The sequence below is a fragment of the Scatophagus argus genome, chromosome 8 (assembly GCF_020382885.2).
Source record: "Scatophagus argus isolate fScaArg1 chromosome 8, fScaArg1.pri, whole genome shotgun sequence".
Classification (NCBI taxonomy): domain Eukaryota; kingdom Metazoa; phylum Chordata; class Actinopteri; family Scatophagidae; genus Scatophagus; species Scatophagus argus.
Window position 1 is genome coordinate 20,751,340 of NC_058500.1, and position 18,340 is coordinate 20,769,679.

General features: G+C 40.5%; 1 protein-coding gene across 3 annotated transcripts in view; it reads left to right on the top strand.

The window, feature by feature from the left end:
* Positions 1–18,340, top strand: part of hdac7a (histone deacetylase 7a) — a 57,226-nt gene that overhangs the window by 4,332 nt on the left and 34,554 nt on the right. Inside the window, exons 1-3 of one of the 3 annotated variants that reach the window (XM_046395913.1) lie at positions 10,015–10,276; positions 10,836–10,886; positions 11,361–11,429. Coding sequence is in view for 1 of the 3 variants with exons in the window: in XM_046395910.1 (XP_046251866.1) it covers positions 11,361–11,429 (69 nt within the window). In the remaining 2 variants the exon portion in view is untranslated. Of the gene's footprint in view, positions 1–10,014; positions 10,277–10,835; positions 10,887–11,360; positions 11,430–18,340 lie in introns of those variants that run through there. The other 2 variants (XM_046395912.1, XM_046395910.1) reach the window with 2 other exon arrangements.

The following is an 18,340-nucleotide window of genomic DNA, read 5'->3' on the forward strand; positions in this document are numbered from 1 at the left end:
TCAGATTTGGGTTACGGGTTGCCTAAAGGTTTCATAGCTTCTGGTGCAGTCCCTCCTCTTTATTACCTGCCCCGGTGAAGTGTCTCTGAGCAAGACACTTAACCCTACCTGGCAACAGATCAGTGTTGTCTCAGCTGTGTTTGTGCACTGCAGAGGATAGAGAGATAGAGTTAGAAAGTTTCCCCTTCATCTGTGAGAACAATAACATTCAAACTCAACTGCCATGACATGATGACACTAATTTGACAGAAAGTGTGAGGTTCTTCCTAGAAAACTGTGCTACGGCCTGTTATTTAACATCAGGAAACAACCCGAAACACAAGGTTTTAGTTCTTCGTCACATGTCAGTGAGAACACTATGAAGTGTAGAGAGCCGCTGCAAGCCTTTAGGAAAAGACATTGGTTTAAAATAAGCAGATGAAGCAGAAGACACTTTGACTTGCTCATGTTGAGCAACAGACTGTTGGGTTGATCCCATGAGAATTAGGTTTTTATTACAATTTAGGTTTTATTTACATTGCTTTTGCTGTCATTCCTGTTAACCAAGGTCCAGTCAAACCAGAAAGTCATACAGTGACATTAACTGCTGTAGTTGGAGAACTAACCGCTAATTCACTGGCTGACTGGACTAGCAGGAGTCACATAGCTCAAGCAGCTTCTCTCTGTTTTCTCTCTGATGTTTTGTTTAGACAACATTTAGATGAGTAAAATTAGCATCCAAACTGTCTTCTGCAAACATCCTTCACAGTTTACAGACTGATTTCCTGCTTTAGTTTTGATCTACCATACGTGCTATAGTTCTACTGCACCTCCCAATAAAGTGGTTTAGGTAATCTGGCTAAATGTTAGCTTCTTTTCCAGCAGTCTGAGCACAGATTTCTTTCCCCATCAGACTTTGTTGTACAGATGTGGACACATTCCCAGATCTTAGCAACTGCTTTAGTGAATACATTGTTATTGTTATCAAAATATAGGATGGCAAAACTAAGAAAACAAATTGTAATGAATCAAAATGATCCTTTTAGCACACACTGAGTTGGCTTAATATAGTTCAGGTTGACATTGCCAACATGCTTTGCTTATTTAACAAAGACTGCAATTACAATTGTTTAAAAAATCTCTAACCTTGCAGGATGACAGGTTACTAAAAGTGTCCAGTAAACATGCTACTTGTGAGTCCATGTGACTTTTGTTTATAAGCCCAGCTGCACTTGTAATTGGGCATCCTTAAGCTAAACAAACTGATGAAGTTGCCACCAGGGTTTGGACCAAAGCAAAATATCTGTGGGTGTGACGGCATACAAAAAAAAGAGAAAAAGGTTGTTTTTTTATGTTTTGGGTTTTTTTTATCCTGAACTAACTTCGTTTTGACATGATAGAAACAATTGAAGCACCAGTATTAGTTATTATTTGTTTCTTATTTTATACCACATATTCTTCCCTCATCAGTTCAGTGTGTCACACAAACAGACAAATTTCAGCCTACTAATGTTTCAGTTTTGTGAGACGCATTATTGTTGTTTATGCCAAAATAGCTATTACTCTCTCCATACACTTAATCACATACATCACGGTCTGATATTCTCACATTCAAGTGCGCTCTTTAAGTGCGTGATATTTTCCGTATGGGAACATTAACTTATTTTTTTCCTATGAATGGTTTATAGTGACACAAATGAGAGACAGACAGAGAAACAGAGAAAGAGCGAGGGACTGAAAGCGAGAGATGGGGAACGCAAAGTGTAGAGCTATTTTTGGCCTGTCTGGGTGTTTTCCTCCACACACACTCACGCTTCTCAGGCTTGTTGTTGTTCAGAATGGTGGGTGTTAAAAGGGTGAGTTTTGATTTGATTTGATCTGTGTTTTGAGGGTTCATATGTGTGCGTGTGTGTGTGTGTGTGTGCTGTTGATATCCCTGGGATTTTCCTGCGGTCGCTCTGGTTTCTTTCTGTGTTTTCAACAACTTGCCCTAACTCCAAACATCCTTAGGGTGTAAATGATCCTCGGGCCTTTATTATGCACTCTGCTTGTGCTGTTGCCGAGGTTTGCCCTCAGTTCACTTTCAGTTTAACCAGATCAAACATCTAGACATCCATCTTTACATTTTTCTTCATCTTTGCTGTGGTGTTCATGCATTACACTTCCCAGAGATTTCCTGACAGCTTTTGGTGGCACAAGTTCTTTGGATTTGCTCAGGAAGTTTCTTTCTGGGGAACTCAGATTCATCTTAATATCTGTAGTTTTTCTATGGGCCCCTGGAAACACGTCATGTTTCTACTTTATTTTACCTCTCAACACCTATTAGTGATGACTGCGCACACGATACCATTGCTCTGTTGTGGAAAATGTCTGTCAGCGATCCATTGTGGTTCTGTAGACTGCACATGTCACCAAGGCTTTCGATGTGCCGAGTCGCTCTGTCTCTCTTCCCTCACACACACATATGTACCATGGAAACTTTTTGTACATGCTTGTATGTCTTTAAAGAGTGAACAGTCTGTAAGGGAATGTATGATTGTGGCTTCTTTAGGTTTCCATTTATGTTTGCACTGGATGTAATAATGTAATTCTTATGATGTGTGAGATCCCACACAACTAACAACATTCTTTAAATAAATATTTCTGGGACAGTTTGGATTTTCTTCACGGTGCTTTCCGACTAAAATACAGATGCATTTCTTCTTCACCAGGCCCATGAATTTCATCTGATATGGCATCACCAGAGCAGACAGTTTATTCAACAAAAGAAGCTAAAGTTCTTGAATGTTGGATCTTGATCACTTGATCACAAATGTTGTTGCAGTAGCATATTTCTTCTCTTGGGCTGCAGCTATGTTGCACTCAGATGACCACGGTCACATTAAAATGACATTTCATATTAACCATTACATTTGGTTGATCTAATTTAAAGAGTATTGTACACAGCTTGCTTGTATCTGGCTTTACTTGTCAACAAACTGCTCAAAACATTAGCACAGAACATAACCAATCTGGGCTACAAAGCGACAGAGGGGCTTACTGGCGCCATACTGGATTAATGCATGAAACCTTCCAAGTCGGAATAACTGGAGGTTTTCCCATTCTGACAACATTGGATGCATGCAGCTCTGATCATTTCTGTTTTGCTGTGTCTGTCTGCCCTACTACTATTAAAATTATATTGAAACAAATGGGAAAAGTTAATTTACAGTTCAATGTATTTCATATGTAACTTAAATATTTATTGAGCACAACAAATTGAATTCCAACAACATTACAGCAAAAGTAGACATGTAGAAGCACTTACAGCTAATCTGCTCTGCTAGGCTACCTTTTAGCAGGATTAATTTAGGTGATTTTTTTTTCAGTTTAACTCATGTTGTATTTAATTGTGTGGGAAATTAACTAATGCTAGTTGATCAAAACAATTTTTCAATCACAGACTGCAGTGTTTTGGTTAAAGAACCCAGTCTACCACACAAGAGTACAATTGCCGTTTTTAAAGGAATTATACAGTCCTATGGCATAATAACATTTTATATAGTAAAGGAAAACGTTCTTCTTCTGTTTCTTGTCATAACTCAATTCATCCTTACTGCATTTTGACATCGGAGGCAGCACTGTTAGCGTGTCTTCAGTGAGTTCAGTCTCCAGAGTTGAAATCGAATTCTCTTCCTTTATGCCTACTTACTGCTTTAAATCACCCTGTAGCCCTTCCATGAAGCAAACTGGTCACACACAGTTTAAGCGTGTACATGCTGATGTGCAAAGTCTCTGTCTGCCTCTATCTCATGATTGTCAACTGACTGCCACAAGACTGACTGAAAGAGCCTTCGTACGTAAAAGGAGAATATCTTCTGTAGAATGTTGCAGGTATGAAATTTCTGGCACTGAGTTTACTGGCAAAGAGAACCTTTGAAAGGAAACTTGTATTTAGAAAACTTTTGAGAGCAGTTCAGTGCTGTCACAGTCATTGACCACACCCTCATTCTCTCTTGTACACACACAGGCACACAGACACACACAAATACAAAGTATGTAAACACAAACAAACACATCATATGATTATCTGCATGCGCAAAAATAAAAATACACAAATAGAGCTCAGGTTTTTCCTCCAAATATTTTCCAGTCTTATTATTTTCATCGTCTTTGTTCTTGTGTTTACTCAGCCCACTAAAGATAATAAGTCCTTTCCTCTGTCGGCCCCCCCACCCACTCATATTTCTCTCTGCCTTCATCTTCCTGTCTCCCTCTTTCAATCTTCATCTCGCTCTGGATTCCCCCTGCTGTCCTCCCTCCTCCTCCTCCTTCTTGGCTTTTTTTTCTTTCACATCATCATCTCTGTTTCTCCTTCTCTCCTCTGCTCCTTCCTTCTCTTCCTTCTCACGCAGCATTCCTAGCATTCCTGTTGGCTTCTTAGGGGGAAGGACCCTGCTGGCAGACCAAGGGCAAACATTATTACAGTACTCTCAGCCTTTTTCTTTCTGTTTCGCTCATCCAGTCTATCCTTGTCTGTTCCTCCCTTACAGATTCTACATCTCATATTCCCTTTCTGACTTTCTGTATGTCTTATATCTTTCTAATCCCTTTACCTTGTTCTTCTTCACCCTCATTTTGTCTCTCTAAAGCGTCCATCCTTGCTAATTCTATTTCACAGACTGTGTGCCTGTACTTTAACTGTGTTAAAACAGCTTACTGGGACCACTGTGTTTCATAATTAGTGGAAATAAGGGTCATACCCTTCTCTGTTACGTAAAACAGGCTCATTCATGTTTATACAAGAGCATGTGCTGTGTTTTTTAACAACGACACACTGTCCGCACATGGGAGATAAAGTACCAGACACACAAATGTTCACAGAAAAACGGCTTAGCGCACACACTCTCGCACTCACAAAGCCAGACAGTTTTCTTAAAGGAGTGGCTGACACATTTTGAGTATGTTTAAATGAGTGTTCTTTCCCTTATGTCTGCGTGTATTTGAATGCATCGTGGATGTTCAAATGTATGCTCCAATTGACAGTAAATTTCCTCTCAATGAGCCCAACAGTGTACAGATTTCTATTTATACAACCTTGTTGTGTTACACACAGATATACTGCGTCACTACACAGACTGTAAATGAAAGCCACAAACCAGTTGCTTTACTTTTGCGTGCGGTGTACAGATATAGAGACATTTCAAAGGAAATGGAAACAAGTAAAGGTTGGATATATCATCTGATAGTCTCAAGTTGATTTCAGGAATGATTGTGTGTCTAACTGTACCATGGGTATGTCTGGGTATCATGCACAATTTTCAGAGAAAATTTGGAAATGTTTTTATGTGGTACCTGGTTTTGGTATGGATCAGTATTTTGAGAAATATAAGCATGCTTTTCTGCAAATCATTCATTTTCATTAAACAAAAGAAACAGAAGGGTCCAGAGCTGTCTAACATGTTTGAACCTAAAAGAACTTTGCCTATAGTCGCCACAACAGCTCTCCACATTTGGTTATACTGACACATTCTGGTTCCAAACGCTGAGGTTGGACACTCAGCTCTACTCAGTGGACACCAAAAACCCAGCATTTTTCTTTGCACACTCCTCTGACCATCATTCTGCGAGGATTTCATTTGAATTTTGCAGACTTACATATTATATGAACGACCGCTTCTTGTGTTAAACGTTGGATGTGCACAACTCTGCAGGTGGGAGGCAAATATGTAGCACACAGTTGACCACATCCTGCCCCATGTAGTACTGACAAAGAAGGTACACATGTCACAATGACTGTTTATAACCTTGTCATTTCAGTGTATTTTAATTCAAGGCTTGATTCATCATGATTGTGAAAACTGATATTAATTCCGACATTTCTGCGCTGAAGCATGTGCTGTAAATGTTCTCCCTGAACAGCAGTGTTGAATTAGCAGGGATTTTCTCTGTAACAGGCAACAAGGAGTGGCTGATATTTGCTTTTTCATAAGCTTGCCCATATATTTTAAAATAATCTCATTTTGAGGTTACAGTTGCAAACATAGACTGTAGGCTTTTACATTCATTTAAAAGGGTTTCTTTTATTTCAAAATCTAATTAATCAGAGCAAATAGACACCAGCTCTGCAAAAGAAAGCTCTTTTAAGATAAAATAGATGTTGTTTGTGGAAAATACTAACTGACCAGTGCTGGACTGCGTCTGTGTGTGTGTGTGTATATGTATGTATGTATTCCTTTCTCCCTGTGGGCGGTTGCCTACTGCGCTGCTTTTCTGTCACCCTGTGGTTTTGTTATTTTCAGCTTGAAACCGGATGTGATTCAGACTGCATGGTAGATTGTGTAATTGAATGGACTAACCACATACACACATGTGCACACACACACACACTTGCACACACATTTTAAGTCAGTACACACAGACGCATGCAATCACAAACACACATGACGCACACACATGCACGAACTCAGGCACGCACACACACACACACACACACACACAGTTACAAAGCTCTACACACCCACACACTGGGTTTCTGGGAACGTTGCTGGGTTCCCCCTGATCACAGAGGCACCCGAGGGTGAGCGAGAGCGAGCGGACGATGGAGCACCACCAGCAGTATTCATACACACGCTTCTTGGTTTCAATATTGGTCTGAAACATCAGTTGCTGACCTGGCTGACGCTAAGATCGGAAAAAAGGATAAAACACACACACACACACGCACACACAACCCTGTGCTCTGTGGAAACAAAAGGACGGTTGAAAGTGGGGAAAAACACTGAGAACTGCTAGTGAAACTCATATAATAAATGTCAGTTTCTGCCTCAAAAAAAAAAAAAAAAACACAGCTACATTATGCAGATAGAATTAATTTCAGAAGAAGTAAGAAAAACAGGGAAGAGGTGGACAAAAAGTACCTAAGCGCTTCTCTCATATTGATATTCCACAGGGACTTGTTTTTAAGACAGGAATCACTACAGCTTCTGTAGCTGTTCATCTTTTTTATTTAATTTCTTTAGGTCTTCTAATTTTGAAAATATTCACTTTGGAACTGAAATTTGCATTCATGAAAGTTCTGGGATTGGGTTTTTGTGTTACAGGACCTATACCGATTTTTATGATGTTACAGAATTTCTGAGGAAACAGGGAAAAGATTAAGGACTTAGCGTCCCCAATCACTATATAAGTGGCGTGAGGTTTGAAGGCTGAACGGACAGGGTTCTCTGCTTCCTCCCTAGCAGCAAGTAAAGATTTGCAACTGAAATGTCAGAAAATATGTAGAGATTGGGAGAATATAAATTGTTTGTACAAAAACAAATTTTTGTTGCAGCAGTTTTTAAATGTGTATGATCTGAAAAAGAGCAATACACACAAGAATCAAATTTATTCTAATTATTCAAAGATACCGTACATGTTTTTCTTTGACTTCCACAGAACAAGTTGTGATGTGTTTTTGTCTTGTTATGGATTATGTCAGCACACAGAGATGGAGGCTGCTTTACCCTCCACCACATCCCCGGTTTTACAGTAACTGTTGGCAAGTCTTCTCAACCATATTACCTCAATGCTTCCTCTTAGCTTATTGTCTATGAAGATTGTCAGTCATTCTGTAGTGGGGTCTCTTCAGGACTCTAAATCTATCAGAGTATGTCTGTTTATGGGCACACGTTAGGTGCAGTATGTTCATTCTTCGTCTGTATAGAAGTGTGAGAAATCTACATTACACGCCTGCAACTGACACGTATCGTAAAAACACACATTCACATTATTCATATTTAGAGAGGTATTAACATCACTATAATTAACAGAATAATATTGTGGCGTGTTCATTGTGATCTTGTAACTTTTAGACTCTTTTACGACACTGTATCTATAATAATGGTGTCTAAATGTTAAAGAACTTTTATGATGTAGTAGTTGATGACAGTACATGAGCCTGTGAATTGGATTACAGTTGTTCTCATAATGCTGTAAATTTGCAGTACTCTAGTGTTAAAAAAATAAATAATTTTACGATTTTCTTTTGTTCTAGCACTTTCGTTCAGGGGTTTCAATAAATATTATTATATGATAAATAAATTGTCCTTGAGAATGATTATTTTGGTTGTGCTCAGGGATTGTTACAGAACTCTAAAGGCAGGAGGAATATTCGCTCTGAGCAGCCACGCCTCGACCTGGTTTTCCATGTCGACAAAACCAGTAAAACCATTGTTCACAACAAATGGCAAATCTTCCTTTGCAATATTTAAAACTGATCTGCCCAAACAGTGCAAAAAAGAGTCCACATTTTGATGTGTAGACCAGTCAGTAACAATATTACACTGCAGGGATGTGCATTGTTTCGTAAAAGACTTCTGTTCTATACTGATATAATCCTACAAAATATGAACATATTAGTTACAGTTTTAATCTCATGGATTACAACTCACTTGTGGCACGGTTTGAGCCTTTCAGTGAAGTGAAACGTACAGTAGTGAGTAAAGCTGTTTGTATAATCAGCTCAACAATATATGACATTGTTGTTAGGCCCACGGAAAGTATTTGAAACATTTCCTGATGAGGGCTCTTTCAACAGGCTTTGTTCCACTGTTGGTGAGGATGTGAAAACAATGTTCAGGAGTGTATTTTGAAGTAGGACGGCTTCATCAAACAGAAGTGTGCAAGTTTTCACATTATTAAAAAGAATATTGCAGTGGTATTAAATATACAGAAAGAATTCTGAAATGGTCCAATCTTTCAAACTTTCAAAGCTCTCCTGAACTCACAGTGAGCATGAAACTTTCATTATTAGTCAACAGGGTGTGTTTAAAGCATCCGTTTTGCAGTTCACTTGTTGATCTTAGTAAGTAAGACTCTTCAGTTGTGCTGTGAATTATCTGTACGTTTATTAGAATTATGTTTTTGGAGTACTATTAAGTACAGTAAAAGGCACTAAAACAGGATATAAAAATGAAAAAGGAGGCCTAATTCCTGAGAGTGTATACAAGGAAACAAACAACAGAAAAAGAACGCTTGCAACTTTAACAGATAGGGTTTTGTGCAGAAACTTTTATCATATACCAGCTTCAAGGTGCGGTTCAAGGTTTCTTTAATTTTACATGACATAGAATTAAGATTAAGTCGCACTGTAATTAGAGATTTTCTTGCTGTGGCCTGCATTACTGACAGACAACCTGAGTTTAGGGGAGAATAATGTGATTCCTCATTTGAAGCCATTCAATGTTCACACTTGCTCTCTCTTGTATGTAAGTAACCCAGGAACCAACACAAAGGACAAATAATGTCAGTTTATTACTAACCAGATCACTGTAAGTCGGGACTGTATGTGTTGGACATTCCTTTACTTTAAAAGAGCAAACTGACTAACATGTGCTTCATCTTGGAGGGTCACATGATGAGCTGGTCTGAATGATGTTTCATCCTGAACAGAAATAACACACTGGGTGGGTTATTCAAGGATTCAACGAGCTTTATTGTCATTTCACACATGTAGAAACGTGAGGTGGAACAAAATTAGTTTCCCCGGTCCTGGTATAAGCCCAGTTACCTAACAAAATACCTAATGCAAAATACCTAATGCAATATTCATGTCATTCACTCACGACACTGCTAAAATGTCAGATCTCAGCACAAATATTTGGAGAGTCTGCTGCTGCTGCAAAAAAAAAATGTACATGGAAAACTGAACTGTAGCACCAAAGGGTATGAGAAGTAAAAATAAACTCAAAATTCGTGGGGAACCTCCAAAGGGTCCATGGAGGGTGCCAGGACCCCCACAACCCCGTCGCTCTGCTTGGTGCTAAACCAGTGCTGGTTTGGAGGTTTTTGACAGCAGGTGGAGCCACAGTATAGGGAGCATTCTTTTAATTGACTCAAGTCCCCACACTGGTGAAACAAAGTTAGGATTGTTGATCGACTTATGAGGAGCCAAGCGCCGATTGGTTGCAGTGTGTACCCAATGGGAGCCAGTCAGTGCGGGAAAACAATAGTCCTCAAGGTCCGTGTGAAGTCAAGGCTATTTTTGGTGGGACCCGCCTTGCTTGCTATTTCTGTCAGCAGGAGAGCGGAGGGGAGGGGGCAGGACTCGATGGGCCGGGCTTTTCTTTTCTGCAACTTGCCTCCAATAAGTCTCTTTTCTTTTCCTCCTCCTCCTCTGTACAGCCTGCTGACAACAGCGGCGCGTCTCGCCATCACCTCCCGTCAGGTTTCCGATCACTTGGATGCACACGGATTTGCTTAGCTGGATTATGTTGAAATGTTTGGACTCTGACTGTTTCAAGAGGCTGTAAGGTGTTAGCGGGTTCTGTTTCACAAGGTAGGCTCCACCGGTGGTCTGGTGCGGGATCAGCTGGAAGGTGGTTAGATGGGCTTCACTTGTTCAGTGTGATGTAGTTCCTGTCGTACTTACGCTTTGCTGAAACAAAGCACGGGCGGTTGGCTACCTGCAGCAGGTGTTCTGCTCTGCTTTCATTGCTCGCGAGCGCTCAAAAGTGAAGCGCGTGAAGTGCGCCTGGGAGGAAAAAAAGGAGCTCGTGGTTGAAGAAAACTGCATCGATAAACTGTGTTCTGTCTCAGTGGAGTTGTTTTCGCGTTGTTATAGTGATGCATACGTGTCTGCAACTGCCATAATGTCGCTTCTAGCTCCTTATCTAAACTCCTCAGGCGCATGTTCACGTTAACAGGTAAAGTTGGATAACAGAATCAAGCCTACTCGTAAAAGTGTGATGAAGTAGGATAAAATCAGTCTAACAGAATGCAGTAAACGCGCAGTAAATCGCCGTAGAAAGGCCGTCTGTTCTGCTTATAGTGTTTGTTGATGTGTTTGAGGTCTGTCAATCATAAACCTACAGTTTCTTATGTTTGATCCCAATTAGGTTAGTGCTGCTGAACAGACGTTAATCAGCATCAGAGTTCAACAGCAACAGGTCCACCACCCTGCTTCTCTCAAACACGCGTGTTTTGTTTTTGTCTTATTTCGGTGTGTGGCTGTGTTTTATTTCTGCTGGCCCAACCGACACTGCCATACTCATTTTGTGACCTTTTCATCCAGATGTGGGTTAACATTAGACATGACGGGTGCGGCTTAGATCACAGGAGCAGCTCACATTGTGCCCAGCCGCACCCATCAGGTGGCCGGCTCTGCTAATGCAAACCTTTAAAGAGCATTAAGTCATCTATGACTTATATCTGCCTCTGTTGCCTGCCAGCAGCAATTGCAACACCTTCTCAGGGACAGTTTATGTTGGCCTGCATTTGACATTTTTCACAACAGAGTGGAGTGTTTTAGAAAACTTTGAAAAAGTGTGTTTTGAGCCTCTGAGCCGCCACAGACCAGTTTTACTGATGTCTTATTGTTTTGTGTATATGAGCTGTATTTATTTATTTTTTTGTCTCCACAGATGGAATCGACACCTCTGGCAAGATCGTAAGGACAGACAGACCGGACAGCATATTTCATCCAGTCACAGGTAGAACTTTTAACCTCCGCGGAAAGTCTACTAGACACCAACTGTAACTTAATAAGTAGTTGTGTTGTGAGTCAGTAATATCTCACTCAAACCTGTTAAAGTTAGGTCACAGCTGTCAGCGCTGAAACATTCATGTGGAAAAATGCTGCCCGTCTACTTAAGACTACATCGTGTCTGCTTTACAACATTTTTTTTCGTACAGGGTACACACACACACACACACACACACACACACTTGGGTGACAGCAGTTTTTCCAGTACAGAATGATCTAAGCTGTTTGATTCTCAGAGAAGTGCAGTAAAGTACAGAACAGGTGTTGGCCTGGTTGGAAGCATACACTCGGCCCGCTGTGTTTTTCAAGTGTGGGTTTGCTGCAGGTCATGCTTTATTATGTTTCAAAAAAAATCCCACAAAAATGTGTGAAAGTTAAATTTAACTTCAGATATTCGTTGTATTTTTTGGCTGCCGCTCGTAAAGTATCAAGTTGTAGTTCTTTTTCGAAGAGGTCTTTCAATCCTGAGTTCTTATTAGTATTTTGTTAGTGTGAAAATCTGCCCGGTGATGCCAGTATACACAGGATCTACTTCACTGTTTCAATTTCTCTTCTATTACTGTGTCATTTCCTCCAAGCATTGCAGTAATTTGACACTTTATGCAAATTTGTTCCCAACAAATATTTTACCTAAACATTTTCAGTTGTGTTATTTTTGAATTTGTTGCGTGATCTCAATGTGGTCGAGGTTAGAAAATGTCAGCTCTGACTGTTAGTGTGATACAGGATGTGAACCTGAGCTAACCCGTGTGCACTTTTATCAATCCCCCTTCAGACAAATTAATGACAGTGTGACAGCCACATTTTGTCAAATTTCTCTTCGTTCTGCTTTCCCCCATCATGTAAAGAACTTCATCACCGCAAGTCAGCTTGTGTACTGCTGACTCACGTGGGAAACTCTCAGAAGTTTTTTTTCTTTGACCTGTAGTCACCCGGCTGTTCCTTTGTGTCCTGCCTTTTGGTTTAGGATAGCATTCTGCACTGTGAAGTATGCCTGTGTGATCACACTGTGTAGGATTACAATGCATGACTTTCTGAATGGATGCTGGCTCTTGCTGTGCCAGGCTCCGCTGACTGTATGCTAAGCAAGGACCTGCTATGCGCCCTGTGTGTGCGTGTGTGTGTGTGTGTGTGTGTGTGTCTTTCTGCCTGTGGAAAAACCCAGTGAGGTCATGGCCACGACTGTAGGGTCTGGTTACATGTGTGTTGTCCACGCGGGACAACTGACACTGGCTCTCTCTCTTTTGTCTTCTTCTCTAACCTCCATCTCCTTGCTCTCTCTGTGTCTCTCTCTCTCCTCACATTGAATTGTTTTTCAGTTTTGAGAGCCATGCCAGGCGTCTCTGAAGTTGGAGACTTGTTAGCGGTCTAAGGTGGCAGCAGATGTGCATAACATGTGAAACCACCATTTTAAAAGCCTACAGAACTACAAGCCCTTTAAACTACACAGCACTCAGTGCTGCAGTAATAGACCTGCAGGCCACCAGGATTATGTCTCACTTACAATGTAGTGTGTTGTTCTTGGTTCGTCTGTAGTAACCCTAAAGTTCATTTTGTACATGCACGGTCAATGGGGTAGTAATACTGTCTACCTGAATACCAGCTTATGCTCGATATCTCTTATAGCAATTACCTGAAGAAAGCCTGCACACAGGCACAGTGCACGATGCACACAAGTTACTTTACTTATGAGTCTTTTCCTAATATCTTGAAAACTCATATCTTCAAGAACTTTCACACTTGTGTCACACTCTTGCTCCTGCAGCAGATACAAATGCATGCATACATGTTCAATGACAAATTATATTTATTTCATTTCTTGGTCAATAAGTTGGTTTTTGTCAAGAAGTCACACATATGCCCTGTTGCTCTTTGTGTTACGTCCACTTTCTATGTCACAGCGAAACGAACAAATCATAAGTTCAGATATTTGAAATGTTTTCACCTTAACAAGTGAATACAGTCTGCTAGTGGATTGAGACTTGAGAATTGATTTTTTTTTCAAGATTTTTATTTGAATCATTAGATCTTACATTGAATCAAGTCAAGTCATCTCTATAATTAAAAAATAAACCTGCCACACCATACAGATTTTGCAAAGTGCATTAAACCAGACTTGTTTTTTCATGTAGTGTGTACCCTCTCAGTACACAGTACACTCTCTTTCTTCATTCTGTTTTTCTTCTCTAAATGTTTATTTCATTCTGTCGTCTCTGTTGCTCTAAACAGGCATGGATTATAATAGCTGCAGTTGAGATCACATATCTTCCTGGTCCTGCTTTCCAAACACTCAGGTCTAGGGGCTTTGCTTCTTTTGGTCACTGGTTTCTGTTCAGTGTGCGAGCTGATGGAGGACGGTTCCACTAGCCACAGTGGGGGTGCAGGATGGGAGTGTATTTTAATCAATTAATTGACTAAATATTTAAATATATATATATGTGTGTGTGTGTGTGTGTGTGTTCATATTTGTATGGAAAAATACATTTTGTAACAGCATCAAGGCATTAATTAGAATGTGTGAATGAGCTCCTGTTGAATGAGCCTTACCTGTGGTTTCATCTTTAATGCTTTTCTTGTCTCTGATCAGTCTTACTTGTCAGTACAGAGGTAATACATCACTAAACAACATAATGGAATGGTAACACTACAGGAACTACTAGACTGTTTATTCAACACTTAATTGTCTCTGGTGTGTGTAGCTTTTTTGTTCCAAAACAGTATGAAGTCATTGAATTCAACAGCTACCCTCAAAACTGACCTGACTTATTTGTACTGATCAACCACCTCATTATACTCTGCAGATATATTAATTTTGTAAGTTTGAACTATATGGACCCTTAAAGCTAAACTGCAGTGCACACACAGTAGTTGTGGTAGTAATGGTAGTAACAGTAGACGGCAAAGAAGGAGGCGGCTATTTTTGACCTGCTGAACAAATGGCTCAATTGTCCTGCCTCTAGGTGCGTGAAATCACTTGATATGTCGGGGTAATGTTATATAATACCCTCTGAGGGGCCCCATAGCAATGCCTGTATATACATGTGTGTGTGTGTGTGTGTGTGTGTGTGTGTGTCTGTGTTCTTCTTTTTAGGTTTCTTAATAGTGTGAGTGTGTATATTTTTCTGTTTTTCTCTATGAATATATTCGGTATAAATGGGACAGAGTGTAAGTGTAAGTGGTGCGGCCTGAGGTAACATTGTCCTTAATGTTTTATTAGCGTGTCAAATCAATTCATGTTGTACTAACCTTTGAGCCAAAGGCTCCTTGCTGTGGTCTGTTGGGTAATTGGTCTGTTATTGGCCTCAGGCCGCAGTCTGAATCCCCCTCGGGATGTCTTTCTGTCTCTCTCTCTCTCTCTCTCTCTCTCTCTCTCTCTCTCATATATGCAAGCATATACACATAAACACACCCACTGAAGTTTACTTAAGTTGATGAAGTTACTTTTCTGTGGCTTCATTCCTGTGGATGTTGTTGGGTGGGAAATCCTTTTCACCTCAGCCCCTCTCATTGCACCAGATCAGAGTGCTTGGATCTGAAAAGTGTTTTGTATCCAGTTATTTGTGTTTTACCATTTGCCTATAGCAAAAGCAATTTTATTTTTATTTAGGATCACAGTGTGAGCTTGAGGCTCGGTTAGATCTTTTTAAGTACTAATGCAGGGTACTCTGGTACTCTGAAGAAACTTTACTCATTGATTGATAGGAAAATTCCTGGGCCTTCATGAAAATAGTTACTGCAAAGGTAAAATTAAAATCCTGCATACAGAGTTTGTTAAATGAAACTCTGATGTTCTGTGTTACATGTCTGGAATGCTTATCTTCATCTTGCACACAAATGATTTGTGATATGTGATAAAAGGAGTCTAACCCTCATCGCAGGTTTACCAGTCCAGACTCCTCACTGTATTTTACTATAGTCTGACCTAAGCGCAGTAATGCACCACTCACGTTCACTTCAGATCACCGAGGTGGCTGACACTGACCTCAGATCAGATAGCCTGTTGTTCACACCCATGTAATAGGATACCCCCCCCATCTGGATGGACTCCTGACTTTACATCTGACTCAGAGTGTGTGTGTGTGTGTGTGCATGATGAATTGCCTCCAGTGATGTTTACAGATTTAGGCTAATTTCTGTAACTCAGTGAAGTGGAGGAAGAGAGCGACACAATTCATGATTATTTAATGTGTGTCTGTGTTTGTTTCTGTCTGTGGGTGTGTGCATGTGTCAGGATGGTGTGTGTGTGTGTGTGTGTGTGTACACAGACAGGTTTTTCAGAGACACCCTTTTGAGATGTGCACATAGGCGGTGGAGACTACAGTCCTCCTTAGAGAGAGGTGAGAGCAGTCAGGGAGTAGCTGTAGATGTTGTGCATTAAACAGCTTGAGTCCAATATTACAAAGAGGAAGTACATTGGATGATATGCATGCAGTGATTTTTCACAGGCTCACACTGGTCGTCTTTATCAGTTTATGTTTCTCTACTGATAAATAATTTTGCACGTTAAATCCTACACTGACACACTCAAAATTTGTTTTAATACTGAAAATATCTTATGTTCCACACTTGGTGTACGTCTAACTAATGTCTGCCAAAATGCAAATACTCTACCAGTAACACTGAATAATTTGTGCTGTCTGTGGTCTGAGCCACTTTACAAAGCAGGGCAGTTCTCACCACTTGCAGGATTAAGGTTGTTGTGTATTTCTGTTGCTACCTGCTAGTTCCTGCTGGAAACCCTTGTGTCAAGTTAAGTGCAAGTAACAAACGTCATCACCAATAAATCTGTTTATTGTAGATTTATAGATTAATGGATTATTCTATAAAGAATGAATCACACCATTTCAGATGTGATGTACTCAAACTGCAGGTTTTGTCCAGCCAACAGTCACAACCTCAAAGATATTCAGTTTATTGTCATTTTCAAAGAAACTAGCAAGTAGTCACATTTGAGAAGCAGGAACCAGCAGATTTTTGCATTTTTCTTAAGAAAGTGACTTAAACAACGAATCCACTATCAAATACTTGCCGATTAATTTTCTGTCTTTTTTTTTGTCTGTTTCTATCTGTATATTTATATTTTAGGGAATATGTGTGTGTGTGGGGGGGTGTGTGGGTCTGTGAGAGAGTGTGTGTTCATCCCTGACCAGTGCAGAGCATGTGCAGGAATGTTAATGTCTTCTTCCTTTGTTGTCCGTGCAGACAGCTGAGTGTGACTGTGCATATTCATGAAGCTGCCTTCCTGGAACACTTGACTTTTACCAAGAAAAGAATTCAGAGTGAAAATAAGACGAAGAAACTGAAAATAAGCAAAAAGAGAAGAGGAGATGAATTCTCTCACTTGTTTTTTTTTTTATTGTTTTTTTTTTTTTTAATTTTCAGAAACCAAAAGTCAAAAGACGAGCGTTTGATTGGAGAAGACGGTGCTTTTCTTTAGTTATTGAACTGAAACTGAATTGAAGAAGAATCAGCTTTATTGACAGTATATATATTTTTACATACACACACTGAATTCGTCTTCTGCATTTATCCCATCCTTAGTTGAACACACACATGCAACACCTGGCAAATTACATGCAGTGAAACACACACAGGAGCAGTGGGCAGCATCAAGCGCCCGGGGAGCATATTGGGTGGTTAAGTGCCTTGCTCAAGGGCACATCTGCCGGCTAATGGAAGAGGGGAGCATTTTTCGCATTAATCACTCCACCACACCCAAATTTTCCGGCCCGTCCGGTGGGGGAATCGAACCGGTGACCCTCCGATCTCAAGCCGCTTCTCCAACCTCTTGACCACAGCTGCCCCTGTGGCCTAGAATTGGGAATGTGTCTTGAATATTCCTTTCTTTGTCCTGCAGAAAGCATATTAAAATCAAGATAATAAAATGAACAGTGTTTTTTCTCTGAGTTAAATGAAATAGTCTTGTGCCTGCGGGGTTGACTCGGGCTCCAGCAGGATACGCAGATATCTGCTCTCATTCTTATCAGCAGAAAAGCTTTTGCTGCAGATTGTAGTTCTTTTGTAGCTACCAATCTCTCCACCACTGCCACAGGCTATCAGTGTATCAGTCACCGTTTTCATGATTCACTGTTTTCGCCACTGATAACCAAACAATTATTCAGTAACTAATATCCCACATGGCATTGCAAAGCGTTTGGTGAGGATAGATTCGACCGCAGACACTTGAACAACATTCGGGTGGCATTAGCATGCCTCTGCCCCGTTGTATGCCGAGGTAAGGAGTGTGAGCGTAACGTGTGACTGTGTTTTGGTGATAAAGGCTGGTGACTGTGACTGCATGTGGTGTGTGTGTGTGTGTGTTCTAAGAGATAAAGGGGGGAGATCCCTTTGAGTAAGCTGCTGTGTTGAGTGGCTCTATCTATGTTGGGAAATGTGGAGAATGTGTTTGATGTTGAGGAGAGAGCAGGAGTGTGTGTGTGTGTGTTAGAGAGAGGGCCTGGACAGATGTGTAGAAATATTGAAATAATTTGTCATATTGAAGTTGTGAAGATACACTCAAACTTTGAAGTTCTTCACTTCTATGTCTTTGCAGTCAATCTGAACTAATACATTTTTACATCTGTGAGAATGAAATCCAGGTTTCTAGCTGAAAATACATAGGAAGAGTGTGTATAAGCTTTATTTGCTGGATGAGGAAGGGTTTCCTCATGCTGCATTAGGACCTGCCCAGTATGACCCGCCCTGCTGTAGGCTGTTGAGCAGATGTATAGCAGCAGCCTACGGAGACAGTGCAGCAAGATGATACGTGGACATCTCATTGCTGAAGTGTCAAAACAGTGAATGCCTTCCAGCCACAGGTGTTATAACTGATCATGACCTCTGTCCTCCCTGTGGAGG